The sequence below is a fragment of the Colletotrichum graminicola genome, assembly GCF_000149035.1.
Source record: "Colletotrichum graminicola M1.001 genomic scaffold supercont1.37, whole genome shotgun sequence".
NCBI lineage: Eukaryota > Fungi > Ascomycota > Sordariomycetes > Glomerellales > Glomerellaceae > Colletotrichum > Colletotrichum graminicola.
Genome location: NW_007361041.1, coordinates 229,610 through 243,656, shown reverse-complemented (window position 1 = coordinate 243,656; position 14,047 = coordinate 229,610). Strand labels below are relative to the sequence as shown.

Sequence of the window (14,047 nt, the reverse complement as noted above, 5' to 3'; positions counted from 1 at the left end):
TCACATGATGATGCTGGAAATGTAGCCAATAGATAAGGGATGATACCAAGTAAACAGGTCGATACGCACTAGGCACTTTTACAGATGTACCTAGGTATCCGTACCTAGGTAGGTGCTGGAGGTGGCTTCCTACGTACCTCAGTATTATGTAGGCAGACAAGTATTACTGTGTTTCTCATTCTCTCCTAGTCTCCTCATCTCAGTCTCCTGCTTGTCAATAGGGAGACGTTGGGATGAAATGAGCTGCGGTGGCTGCGTTTCTTCCTCGTGTATCCGTACTCCGTAGGAAACATGGACATGGGTGGGAATTGCTCAGTCCATGCATGCATTGCATTGGCAATAATGGCCGTTGTAAGTAAGCCACTCAACGGATGGGGGGATGATCCTTCTGCTCTAATGGTTTCTATAGTACGGAGATTCATTTTCTGTCAGGGCTGAATACGAAAACCATAGGCAGGTGTTTACTGCGTAGCGTAAAACTATTAAATAGTGGCGGAGTGAAACAAATTCTCCGTCCAGGGTATCGCATGCGCCTTGTCTGTCCTGTCACTTTGATCTGCTGTTGTGCACCGGTGGCTGCAGCGGCACCCGTTGCCTTATGCTCGAGGCCTTATCAATCAAGTCGATGTCTAGTCCAGTCCATTGCCATGGAAACGTAGTGTACGGAGTACGGAGTACATGTAGGTACCTACAGTATGTCTGGGTAGATACGTACCTGGTCGATAGTGCACTACCCGCGGCGTACCTAGGTCTGGTATGTAGTTACATGGTTATGCCAGGTACCTCATATGTATATACATCGAGCCAGTCAAGTGATGTCACCAAGGGAAAGACCGGGGCACATAACCTATGGAGCCTGTCCCTGGTAGGAGACGGCAGATGAAAGCCAGCCGGCTGCCGGCTGGGAATCCTCGGTCCCTTGGAGCGGTGTGCCAGCCACCAGCCACATAATGCCCTCTTCTTCTCTCCTCAGGATCGCCCTTCACCAGCCACATTTCATCCCACCTCCATTTGCTCGGCATCTGAAAGATTAGACAAGAGAAATGAGAGCACAGTATCCGTACCCGTAGAGAGTGCTTGCTTGCTGCATGCACCGCCTCATAAGTCTCCCATCGAATCGCACCGAGTTTCTTCAAGGTGCTTCTCTCCCGTAGTCCCGAAGCACATGAAACATTCTGCTGTCATTGTCGTCGCTGCCGTCACTCACACACTCACACACTCACACACTCACTTACTGAGCCTTACCCCTTGCCGTCTTGTCACGTCTTGTCGTCTCCTACTTCTCCACGACAACCGCATCGAATATCATTCCAACTTCTGGCCCCCCTAAAAAATAGTCAACAAATCCACTCTCCAGAGCCCAGACATGCTGCCCGACGCTTGGGCGCCCAACCCCTGAACACGTCGAGACCGAGAGACTGAGAAAGACTGATATAGAGAGGGAGAGAGGGAGAGAGAACAATACCACCAACACCGACACCGCCTTTCCCAACGCACCCCCCCGACTCCACGAGCATCTGCCACTCCGGCCCCCTGGTCCCCTCTCCCCTCCCCCCGTTTTGGCCCTGACCCTTTGCTAAGTCCCGTTGCCGCAACAAAATATCCGCTTGACAAGGCTGCCAATCCCCAAAACCCCTCAGATCCAACTTGCACACACACACACACACACACCCACACGCAAAATCATCAGCCTCGCCCGCTACTTTGCACCCAACCCTCCCACCTGCTTGCTTTGACTGCACTGCACTGCACGTGTCGCGCCCATTGCGGTTGCTGCGACCGCCGCCGCCGCCGCCGCCGTCGCCGCCACCACCACCACCACCACCTCCGTCACCACCACTACCACTACCACTATCAGAGACCCGATCCCGAGCACCAAAGCACCGAGCCACAAACTTGCCGGCATCGTCAACAAAGCATTCACCGAATTCCCTCGGCTCTTCCCTTCTTCCTTTGATTCTGCGCCCTGCCGTGACACCCCTCCATCTCGCGCTCTGCGGTTCTACTTTCCCACTGCTCCCCTTTGGCTGGCATCTACGACCATAAGTCAGGATGAGCCAAATCCTGACCCCTCGGCAGGCTGAGGAGCTGTTGGTTCCCCCCACCCCTTGCCCGGCGATCCCTCCTGTGTGCCCTTGGACTGACCCCGAGACTCCCTAGGCACAAGGCCATCATTGCATACCTCTCGTCGAACAACCTCCCTAATGCTGCCAATGCTCTCAGGGAAGAGCTGCAGATCGGCGACTCCTTCGACGATGCCACCTCCAAGAAGTATGAGGGCCTGCTGGAGAAGAAATGGACCAGTGTGGTGCGCCTGCAAAAGAAGGTACGTCGCTCGACGTCCTATCACTTGCGCCTGACAGCCTTGACTGATTTCGACATTGCCAGATAATGGAACTCGAGTCTCGGACCGCTACGCTACAGTCAGAAATCGACAACGCGACGCCGACCTCGCTTTCCCGGAGAAACCAAGACCCCGCCAGCTGGCTGCCCCGTTCCCCCGCTCGACACACCCTCCAATCCCACCGCGACCCGATTACCTGCGTAGCGTTCCACCCCGTATTCTCGTCTCTTGCCTCGGGCTCGGAGGACTACACCATCAAAATCTGGGACTGGGAACTGGGCGAGCTGGAAAGGACCATCAAGGGACACACCAAGGCGGTACTGGACGTCGACTTTGGAGGCCCGCGGGGCGCTACCCTACTCGCATCGTGCTCGAGCGACTTGACGATCAAGCTGTGGGATCCCTCAGACGAGTACAAAAACATCCGAACCCTGCCCGGCCACGACCATAGCGTTAGCGCGGTCCGGTTCATTCCCTCGGGGGCGGCCGGCGCTACGGGCAACCTTTTGGTTTCCGCGAGTCGCGACAAGACATTGCGCATCTGGGATGTATCCACGGGATACTGTGTTAAGACGCTGCGAGGACACGTAGACTGGGTACGCGACGTCTGCCCGTCGCCGGACGGCCGCTTCCTTCTGTCGGCCGGAAACGACCAGACGGGCCGACTTTGGGACATCAGCGCCGCCAACCCCGAAGTGAAGCTGATGCTGGTTGGCCACGAGCACGTTGTCGAATGCTGCACGCTCGCGCCGCCCGCCTCCTACAGCCATCTGGCGACGCTGGCCGGCCTGAAGAAGCCACCGCCAGCAACAAACACTGCTGAGTTCATGGCGACAGGGAGCCGTGACAAGGCCATCAGGTTATGGGACGCTCGAGGAAACTGCATCAAGACTCTCACTGGCCACGACAACTGGGTGCGAGCTCTGGTCTTCCACCCCGGCGGCAAGTATCTGCTCAGCGTGTCCGACGACAAGACATTACGATGCTGGGACCTAGCCCAGGAAGGCAAATGCGTCAAGGTGCTCGACGACGTACACGGCCACTTCGTCTCGTGCTTGCGCTGGGCACCTGGTATCGTACGCGAGGCGGCAACAAACGGAGACGGCGTCAACGGCGCCAACGGAACACCGACCAAGGCAGCAGCGAAGCCCCAGGATGTGCAGATTCGCTGCGTCATTGCAACAGGAAGTGTGGACCTAAACGTGCGCATCTTTGCCAACTAGGCGTTCCGACCAAAGAGGGCCCGAAAACGATGCTACAGCAGCCGGAGGACGATGCGATGCGGCTGGCCTCTGGGCAGACGAGGCAAAGATGCCGGGCCGCCATCGGACCGCGGCGAGAAGCAGATACAGACAGAATCACGGCGTAACGATTCACGAGAAAGATGCAAATGCAAATGGGATAAACTGGAGGCAAGGCGTCAAAAAGGGAGGGGGGGTTCAAAAAAGTAGGGCGTACCAATCTGGCGATTACGTGAGGCCTTGGCTGACGATGTAGATTTTTAGGGAAGACTGTACATGAACCGAATAGATACCCGCAACGCGTCCTCGCTAGGGCTTTCACTTTCACTTTTGACGCGTTCGCATTGCTGCTTGAAGCGGCCAGTCCGCGCCAGTCGGGGTCAGGGATAGAGCAGCAGCATTGAGAATTGCCGACGGGGCAGCGTCCGAGTGCGGCGTCGGTTTAAAGGGACGACGCCATCTCCAACCAGGCTACCTAGTGTAACATCCCAAGCTTTTTTTGAATAGTCAATCAAGGAACGACCAGGGGACGGATGACTGCTGAAAGCACGGTATCCCCGCCGAGGTTTTTAATCAATGCTTAAACTACTTGGGTTAAGGAACAGGTGGGGGGAAAGAAAACAGGGTATCTATGCGTCTCGCGTGATAACGGCGCATTGTGCTCATAAACCTCTCCACACACATTGAACTGACAACAACATCACCATCCCATCAGCTGAGTATTACGTGGATGTATTGCACCGCTGCCCCCGCTGCTCTCCAGTTGCACACGTCACGTCCCGTCCCGTCCCGTCCGACGTGCTCTTTAACCATGGTATGCCTGGTGCCAGTGGACCTCGGTCCTTCCGCTGCGGTGGTACGTGGCCAGGGGGATACCGCACTGCCGGTCGTTAGCATCCTGGTTCCACGCGCCATTCGTCTATGGGGGAAAAGAGAGGGGGAAGGGAGATGAGAAAGGAAAAGAGAAGAAGAAGAAGAAGAAGAAGAAGAAGAAGAAGAAGAAGAAGAAGAAGAAGAAGAAGAAGAAGGAAAAGGCATACCTTGTAGCACTTATGCCTTGCGTCCTTGAGCGAGGTGAAGAGGTACGGGATGCAGCCGAGACAGCTCACGAAGCAGACGATGGCGGCCAGGGCGTGGGTGAAGCCGCCGGACGAGTACTCGACGGCGGTGACGCCGCGGGCGTGGCAGTCGGGGCACTCGACGGGGGCCGGGTGCGGGCCCAGGGCGGGCAGCGGGGTGCCGTAGGGCTGGAAGTTCTGTGGGCCGCCGGGCTGCATCGGGAAGCTCTGCGGCTGCTGCTGCTGCTCCTGGAGCGGGGGGCTGTACCCGCCGTAGGCGCGGGGTTGGGGGGTGTCGTTTGGCGGGCCGCCGTACTTGGGCGTCGCGGCGGCGGTGGTGCCGGTCTGTTGGTGCTGGTACTCGGGTGGCGGGCCGGAGGGGGCGTAGTTGTCCGGGCCGGGTGCCTGTTGCTGGGCTGGTTTGTCCATGATGGCGTGGGGCGATTTGTGCGTGACTTGATCCTTTTTGCTACCCAAGTGGATGAATGTGGTGTCTGTCGGTAGGCTGTGTTCGAAGTGAAGAGAGATTAGAGGAAGAGGGAGAGGAGGAAGAGGAGCGAGGGGAGGGGAGGGGAAGGCTGGTGGTCAAGGGCAGTAAAAGAGAGAGAGTTTGATGACTTATACCAACAGCCCGATGAGTGACGGCCAAGTCCTATCAAGTCATCTTTTTTGGGGGCGTCAAGGGTACTTGTTGCCTGTGTGTACACTCGTACCGGGCAAAGCCGAAGGGGGGGGGGGGGGGACATCAGACGAATAGGTAGACCGTAAGGGCCGAGGGTTGGGTTGGTGCGAGTGTGCCTCCCACCCCTCTCTTCCTCCCTTCTCTGCTTGCCGCAGCCATGGCTATGTCTGTAGGTGCGGGTGTGTGTGTGTGTGTGTGTGTGTCTGTATGTCCGTGTATGCGCGGACAGCCGATGCAGGTACACACAGGCCGGGGAAGCTGGTTGGACGACAGGATCGAAGTATACGAGGGAAGGCCACCCGGAGAGAAAGGAGCCAACTGGCGAGCATAACCTACATGACGCACTAACAGTATCTGTATACACGACGTAGTCAAGTGCTTGGCTTGGTATGATTCAATGAGTGTGGATGGGTGAAGAACGAGGGGGTGGGTCCATGCCACGTTATTCATGCTGAGGTGGGAAGGCATACCTGCAGTGGTACCGGTACAGGTAAGAGGGCGATACTGTGTACGTAGAGGGGTGTGATTGCCAGAGGGTGTGGTAAACCACGACATGCACGTTAGGTCAACTAGGACTGTCAAGCGGGAGGCATGATATCATGATCTGTATACTTGGGATTTGGAGGAAGGGGATGAATGGATGGATGGAGCTTGACTGCGCCTGTAGCATGCGTCTAGGTGATGGGGGGGCATGGTAGTACATCGTACATCCATTGTAGTATGATCAGGAGGAGTATGATCAGCAGTATTGGGCAGGCTCAAGATGGAGGAATCGAATCCCGACAGCAGAACAAGGCCTGGTGGCGATGTCATGTCATGTGATGCCGCCCGGGGCGTTCCTGTGGGTCTGTGGCAGTCGCCGGCCGGGGTGTGGGGGTGGAGGGGCTCAGCCACACCCGGCGGTGTCAGCCACGCTCTGCACTCGCCACACGTGGGACGATGACGGGACCCGGCAGTGTAGGTACACTACCTAGTTGACTAGGTACTAAGGTCACGACAGCCTGACCAGCCTGTGGCTACTGTCGCCCATCTCATCGCGCCCCCCTGTGCTTGCGGATGTTGGCCAGTAGAGAATCCGGGCGGGGCGCTTTGACAGGATGTATCCGTAGTCGCTCAACAAATACACTAGTATGGCTGCCGGGCCGATGTTGTAGTGCAAACCCCTTTTGTATTCACCAAGAGGCTCTCCTATGCGTATTTTTTTTCGAGCACACCTTGGAAGCAGACACGGGTTATGGGCATACATTCGGGAATCTCCCAGAGTCTGACCATCTCCCTTGGGAGGCCTTCGTTGTTGCGGTTCATTACATGCCCCTGGCAAGAAGCGATGGCCTCACGCTAGTGAATGACTGCAGTTTGAGATGTCAATGAAGAGTCTGCCAGCCTGGATTGGGAGAATGGTCGATCTGTGTCGAACCCCTCCCAGAGGTCATGTGTCTACCAACCAAGGAGGGCAAGTTAGAGGGTAGCAAGTGGCATATGCCGTGCAATATGGGGATGGAAGCTGCGCCGTATGGAGAGAAAAGCGGAGGCGAGGCCGGGGAGAAGAGACTAGAGAGGCCTAGGGAGGGGGGGCGCGTGAACTGCCAGAGCATGGCGCCAACGAAGCTATTCGGGGTTGGTCCGGAGCCCCCGCCGGCACCTACCGTGGGACATGGTGAGACGGTGCCAAGTGCCGCACAACGTTATATGGGTGGGCCAGTGCCTTTTGAACCCGAGGCAGTGGTCTGGAGTACAGATGACATGTCCCTGATGGCGGTCGGCAGGGACGCGCGCGCGCAGGTTTCCGTGGCTTCGGTGCAGGCGTTCAGGTCAGCGGTTTCTTCTCGTTCCTCGCCGTTGGCGCTGTTGTGCTGATTCGCAAGGAATCGACCATCTCTGCGTCGAGAACCATGAGCGGCCATCCGAGTCTAGACGTGGTCACGCCGGGGGGTGTAGTAGCTTGTACCAAAGGGAATCCCGTCCTGAGGCCCGTAGAAGCGCCCCCTTCACTCGGAATGCCAGGCGGTCTGCATGCTTGCCGTCGTAGATTGCAGTGTCTCTCTCGTCTAATGACAGCCGAGAACGCGTCCTCTTCGGCTTGTGTCCGATGGTCGTGCGATACAGCATCCTATAGGGACATGGCTACGTCGGAATGATATGATGGTGTGATCCTCTGTACGTCTCGTTCACTCATTGATCGGCTCCCATGCCCGCCTGTTAGCCCAAACATTGTGCGGCCGAGGAGGAATTCCCCGGCGTCTTCAGTCCGGTCACGAACCAGACAATAAAGTCCCTCGGCAACCTCATGTTTCACCGCTGCAGATGTTTCAAGATGGTGAAGCGGGCTCGACCAGAGTACCTATATCGGGCGGATACAATAACGAGGAACGGGGGAAACGTGGAGGAGTTTGTCCAAGCCAAGCAAAGGGGAAAGAATAAAGATGACGAGGCTTCCACTGTCCGAAACTGTTTTCCCTCTTAGCTTTTTTGGTTCCCATATCACCTCTTTTTGTCAATCATGTTCATTGACTTATTCTGTATTTCTAGCAGCGGGCCATACTATCTATCTAATCGGCATCTGATTTGATTGCGAGATCGTAGCGACCCTAATCCGGAATTCGTTGTTTCTTTCTGGCCCTCAGGAGCCAGAGTTCTCAAACCCTAATGTTGCCATGGAGGGAAAAGCTGTTCTCGACGGAGCCTCTCTTTCCTCTCCTCTTTCCTCTCCTCTTTCCTCTTAGCTATTGGTGACTACAAAGCTTGGCTCGGCCCGGCCGAAGGACTGTTACAGGTACTGTTTCTAGGGAAGATATCCGGAGGGCTTGCCGCGCCCAACGACAGAACAAAGGCCGCGATGACATGTGCTCCGCCTGTGCATGGTGTCGTCGAAATTTGGGGACACCGCGTCAAGAGCATGGCCATCGGGAGGTACGCGCAGTTGACTGAGACGGCCGAGACTACTCGACAGTCTCGGTAGCGAATGGAACCGGTAGACCTTTCGTTTCCACGCGCAGCAAAGACTTCTCCTGAACAAATAGACATGATGGCTTGCAATTGTCGGAAGGATTACGCCTACTTTCGGGTTCTTGGGGACCTGACATGATGGTGCAGTAAAGAGGGTGTTGGATGCGCAGTGTGATACGTCTACATGACGGTGCGTAAGCTCTCAAGAGCTGCCAGCTTCGCTGGGTTAGACCGACAAGGCCTGCTCAATGGTGGCAAAGCCCTTGACGAATTCCGCCTGGACTGATTTCAGGTTCTTGATGTCCTCGGGGAGGACGTCGTCTCTCCACCACTCAAACCACGCGCCAATCTCCTCAAAGTTCGCGTCTTCCAAGCCAAGCCATTCGGACAGCTTCTCGTGCCACAGCGGGAACACTTCTGTGACGATAACCTCGCCCATTACCTTGGGCGTCAGGATGCCGGACCACCCGAGCACGCCTGTGAGCATGGGGAGGTAGGGTTCCTGGTCGCTCGGGTCGACCCTGAAGTTCTTGCGTAGGTAGCGGCCCATCGCCGGCAACACATGGCTCATGATCAGCGGGCGCCATTGGTCGGCGAGCACATCGCGCCACTGTTCCAGGCCCGGGATGACGCCGCGGTCAAACTCCCACACGTCAATCAGCTGCCTGTATTTTCTGCGCACCTCGGCGACCAGTCCTGTGCCTTTGGGCTCCAGGTGGTACGATGGTAGGTACTGGAGCCAGGGGAACAGCCAGAGGTGAGGCAGCTTGTGGCTCTGCCTTTTCTTCTTCGGGTTCCACTCCGTCACAGCCGTTTCCAGATTGCGGACAACGGCATCGAGAAACTGCGCACGAACGAACGGTGGCAACAGGTCTGACCAGGCCTCCAGGACAGCCAGAAGCGGCGTAGGGTCGAAGACATCCCAGTCGCGGACGGCCGAAACGGCCCTTGTGTACCAAAGCTTGTACATCATGGTCTCGTAGGGCGTCGTCGCCTTTTGGTGCTGGCGATAGAGGTCATTGGCACTCAGACCAGTCGACTCCCACTTATCAACGGTCTTGTGACCCTCGCCGGATTTTGTGAGGATGCTTCCCAGTCCCTTTAGCTCTGTGGCAAACCGAGTCGGTTGCTCCAGCAAGTTCCAATCGGGGTCGCGGAAGAAAGGGTGAATAGCTGCAACGGCGAGATCCGAAATCTCGTCGGTCGTCGGTCCGATATGTTGAACTGCTTTCTCCAGGCAGCGGATGACGTCCTCCCATTCGGTGGCTGAGGGGAGCTCATTGGTGACGATGTTGGAAAAGACTTGTAGCCTGCCCAGGTCCGAGGCGAGGTCCGCCATCTCCTGCTCCCTCTCGCGCAGCTCCAAGTCGACCCATGTCTTGCGCTCTTCCAGATTCCTCCACTCCTCCGAGAAAGCTGCCAAATCAGCGTGTGCTCTCTTCACCAACTTGCGGGCAGCCACCACCTCGGGGGACTCGACGACTGCAGAGGAGGTCGGGGTCAGGAGTCCGGGCGCAGTCGTCAAAAGCTTGTTGCCCGGTCCTGTCATGTCCAGAATGGGGGTGAAAGCCTCTGGAATGTGAAGTCCGGGGGCAGACTTCTTGATTTCTTCCGCCGTCATGTACTTGGGCTTTTGCCGTTTCGGGGTGCTGACGCCGCTGCCGCCTGCGCTGGCCGTCTTCTTCTTTCGCTCTCTCTTCCTCTTCTTTTCTTCCTCATCCGAATCGATGACCTCCTCGCCCCGCAACTTGGCCTGTCGCTTTTCCTCCTTTCTCTCGTGCTCCGACTTCTCCTTTACCGCACCTAGACCAATGCCTTGCGGTCGAAGGTGCGCTTCGATGATGACGCTCCGGCCTTGCCCCTCTCTTCCGAGACCATCGCCCTCTTTATAGCCCATCTTTGCCATCATTCGCGCGCCAAACGACATGGGGTTGGGCTTTGCCTTGCCCTTGGCACCGAAGGCACTGGGATGGACCACCTTTGGCGTGGAAGGTGCATCTTGGACATCGGGTCTCAAGACGGGTACGTTGGCGGATGAGGGTACGAAACCGCGACCGAAGGGGGTTTTGCCATCGAACTTGGTTTTTGCAAACGATCGCACGGGAGCATTAGCTGCGTCAGCGTCGTCGTCGTCGCTCTCCTCGGCTCGGGCAGGCTTGAAGCCCAAGCCACGCTGCGCTCCGCCGAACCCCAGCCCGACGCCGCCAACCTCAGCTTCATCATCGTCGTCGTCATCGTCATCGTTATTTTCATTCGAGTCGTCCGAGTATTCCTTGGCGTCCGCGTCGTTTGTTTTGTTGTCTTGATCGAGGGTAGTGGTGCCCGTAGAGACGAAGCTCATGCCCTTACTGCGCAGAGTCTTCTTCTTCCACCGCCGTCCGGGACCATCGTCTTCGCTGTCAGATCCAAATATTCCCAGCGCGGCGCTCTCCTTTGTGTTGCCAACGCGCCGGCGCTTTCGTGGGTTCAGGTCGCCAAAGTCGTCGCCTTGGGATGGGTCTGTGACGGGCGCGAGGTAGTCATCATCGTCTTCTTCTTCCGACTCGGAAGAGTATTGCGCGGCGGACTTCTTCGTCAGACGCGAAGGATCGAACGTGGGAAAGCTGGCCATGCTGTTAGCTAGGCACGATGCGGCGCGAACAAATTGGAGAATTACGTGCAAGATGTTGCGACGAAGACTACTTTTTTTTGGAGGAGAAAGCATCACGCAGCCAGGCAGGCATGCTTCCCGCCCCCACGCCCGATAGCTAGAGGGTGGGTCGCTGCTGTTCCTTATCTTCACGTGATCCTTGAGGCGATGACGCTGATGTCATCAACATTCATTAAGTGCATATACCTTTTTATTCGTTATTCAAGAACTAATCATTCAAGTGGCCATGGCACATATCCCAGGTGACGGCAGTCCCAAAGCCGCCTTGATCTGCGACGGAAAAGTTTTTGTCAAATTCTCGTCATCTACAAATCGCGAATGCCGGCCTCCAGACTCTCCTTGAATGGTGTCCAGCCCTGGCCAAAGTACTTCTGCAACAAAGCCTCGGCCTTGGCGGCTGGTGGAACCTCGGTGAGGTCGCGGCCCACATCGGCCGGGTTCTCCGGAATCAATTTGTTGTCGGGCCTGAGCTCGCGGAAGGCGTCAATGAAGTCGGAGGTAGTGACGCGATTCGCAGAACCCCAGATTCTCTGCGACTTGACCGGCTCGGCGAGCAGGGCGATGACATGGAGACGCGCGACGTCGACAACGTCTACGGTGAGTTCTAATCGAGGGTTGCGTTAGCCGAGGGAACTTGTCCCGACAGCCTCACATACTACACTTACGCGGCATGAACATCTGCAACCCGGCTAATTCACCCTTCAACACGCCACGGGCAAAGCCCATGGTCGAACCATGTATCTCCGGGTGAAGAATCTCTCCCATCTGAAGGCGAGTTAGGTTTTGGAAGCCGGCCTCCACGGAGAAGCTCAAGTACTCACGGTGAAGTTGGGCAAGATGCTGTTGAATACGTAACCGGGCTTGTGCTCTCCGACCCACTTCCAAGCAGCTCGCTCTCCCTCGGCCTTGGAGGCCGAGTAAACGATGCCTGGCTTGACTTCCTTGGGGGTATCCGGGTCCCAGGCCGCCTTGATCGCGGCTTCGTTGTACGTGCCTGATAGCCTTGGTCAGCATTCATGCTATTTTCCGAGGAAACAAATACTGATGATATATGATACGGGGAGCGGTTAAACTCCCTGTATGCCCACAATAGAATACGTACTCTCGTCGACGTAGTTCTTCTGATCAGGGACAACGAGCGATGCTGCGAAAGCAGAAGAGGTGAGAACGACGCGCTTGACGGAAGGTTGCTTCGCGGCAGCCGCCAAAATGCTCTCGGTTGCCTTCACTACCCAAGGAATGACGGTGTTGGGGTCGTCGCCCCAGGTCGTGTCAGAAGCCTTTGGGCCGAGTGTTAGCATACCAACATACAAATCCCATTTCGGGTACGGAAACGTGATGTAAAGGCTTACCACACTGGCGACGCCGGCAACATCAGTCAGAATCTTCTCGAGAGCCTCCGGATCGTCGAGGCGAGGAACGACGACCTGCTCATAGACACCTTCGCCGTACTTGGTCTTGAAAAACTCGTTGAGCCATGGCTTGTCGGACCGGACAGTGCCGCGGACGCGGTAGCCCAGCTGGAGCAGAGTATTGGCAACATGAGAGCCAATGTATCCGTTGGCTCCGGTGACGAGGACTAGAGATCCCTTGGGAAGTGCGGTAAGTTCCGACATGATGTTGGATAAACCTGATGTCACTTATATGTGGGGTACTCGGATAGCTGGTAGTTGTAAGGGGCGGGAAAGAGCTTAATCGTATTGGGCGCGATGGTTAGTTGATAAGATGAAGAGGATATTCAAAAGATGGCAGAGTCTCACGGTACTCCTGCTGCTTAAGTAGTAATAGCAGCGGCAGCAGCAGCAGCAGCAGTAGCATCAGCCAACTATCGCAGCCTATTTGTGGAGTCCAACAGAACCCATCGATTACTAAATTCACAGATTTCAGTAGAAGCGGATATCTGCTTAGAAACCCCCTCCTCTCTCTCTTGCTTTCTCGGCAGGGGTTTAGCGTCCAGCGTTTAGATACAGGTCCATACCCCCCCTGTTGGGAGCACAAGAGCTTTGACGAATGACGCAAGGCATAAGTTGTCACCACCCGGAACCCACGGGCGCTGAAGGGGGGGTGTATAATCCTCCTATTATGTTCTGGGCGGCTGCTTTGTAATACGTATTTCTTCAAACGCATGCATGCCGTCTTACATCCGGCTAACAAGTTATTAAGTTGACTGACTCCATCAACCAATGCTTTCATTCCTCAATAATTCATGATGCACAAATCTTACAAGGTTTCGTCATCCAGTTCCGGTCCGTAGTGCTGAGCTGCAGCCCACTTTGAATCTGATAGGCGTGGCTGCTTATTCTGGCCATCGTGCCATCCAACTTGCTCTCTTGTCTGGCATCGACAGGCGATAAACATGATGCTGTAGTGTAGAGGCTGTGAGCATGCCGAGTCTTTACCGCATATATGGCGTGTCCTTCTGGTTTCAGACTGGTGGGTAAGAAGCATCGTAATTGTTCGCGGGTCACGGACATGTTCTCAAGAAGCATATTTCCTGCATCGACTTTCCACTACAACTATCCGTACCTAGTGCACTTACTAGAGGGGGTCGCTGGACGGGTGAAAAGTGGCACGATGGAAACCTTGTTTCGGAGAAAATTCAAGTGCTAATAATTGATTACCGAGCTGATGGGAAGGCCGGTGCCGCCGGTTAATAGTGGGGGGAGGGGGTGGTTTCTGTCGAGAGTCAATTGATATGGCAAGCCACGGGTTTCGGGAGCCGCCAAGCAGGCGCGAGTCTATGCCAAGTTAGACTACCAAGCTACGGATAGACTATCCAGACTCAGTCTATTGTGCTTGTGATGCATGCCATCTGCAGAACAATGAAAGAGGTTTGGCATCTCATCCAGGTTGCTAGGTATCATATCATATGAGGAGGGGATGAGAATGATGGAGAAGTGAAGGGTTCTGGTTACTTGTCAGAGGGCAGTTTCAATCTTATCAGACGAACGCTGGCCGAGACGAAGTGAGAGATGGGACGAATAAGGTGACCCCTCATTACATACTTACCTACCCACCTACCTACCGGTATTTACGGGCGTCATCAGAGACCAATTTTGACATGCTACATCACCTCACTGTGCTCATCGTTCCCTTCCTTGATCATCTCGATGAAATTGTGTATCC

The 14,047-nt window shown here is 55.7% G+C and overlaps 4 protein-coding genes across 4 annotated transcripts; 1 reads left to right on the top strand and 3 right to left on the bottom strand.

The window, feature by feature from the left end:
• Positions 1-2,052: 2,052 nt before the first annotated feature.
• Positions 2,053-3,567, top strand: GLRG_08233 (WD domain-containing protein; the record flags this gene model as incomplete). The annotated part of the gene is made up of 3 exons (XM_008098918.1): positions 2,053-2,090; positions 2,161-2,326; positions 2,389-3,567. The coding sequence occupies 3 exons, from the start codon at positions 2,053-2,055 to the stop codon at positions 3,565-3,567; spliced, it is 1,383 nt and encodes a 460-aa protein (XP_008097109.1).
• Positions 3,568-4,390: 823 nt separating this feature from the next.
• On the bottom strand, positions 4,391-5,072 carry GLRG_08232 (LITAF-like zinc finger domain-containing protein; the record flags this gene model as incomplete). The annotated part of the gene is made up of 2 exons (XM_008098917.1): positions 4,391-4,465; positions 4,626-5,072. The coding sequence occupies 2 exons, from the start codon at positions 5,070-5,072 to the stop codon at positions 4,391-4,393; spliced, it is 522 nt and encodes a 173-aa protein (XP_008097108.1).
• Positions 5,073-8,497: 3,425 nt separating this feature from the next.
• GLRG_08231 (tuftelin interacting protein 11) lies at positions 8,498-10,882 on the bottom strand (the record flags this gene model as incomplete). Its single annotated transcript, XM_008098916.1, has 1 exon — positions 8,498-10,882. One exon carries the CDS (start codon positions 10,880-10,882, stop codon positions 8,498-8,500), a length of 2,385 nt encoding a protein of 794 aa, XP_008097107.1.
• A 344-nt stretch (positions 10,883-11,226) lies between these two features.
• GLRG_08230 (NAD dependent epimerase/dehydratase) lies at positions 11,227-12,537 on the bottom strand (the record flags this gene model as incomplete). The annotated part of the gene is made up of 5 exons (XM_008098915.1): positions 11,227-11,525; positions 11,587-11,686; positions 11,743-11,915; positions 12,024-12,201; positions 12,274-12,537. 5 exons carry the CDS (start codon positions 12,535-12,537, stop codon positions 11,227-11,229), a joined length of 1,014 nt encoding a protein of 337 aa, XP_008097106.1.
• Positions 12,538-14,047: the final 1,510 nt, after the last annotated feature.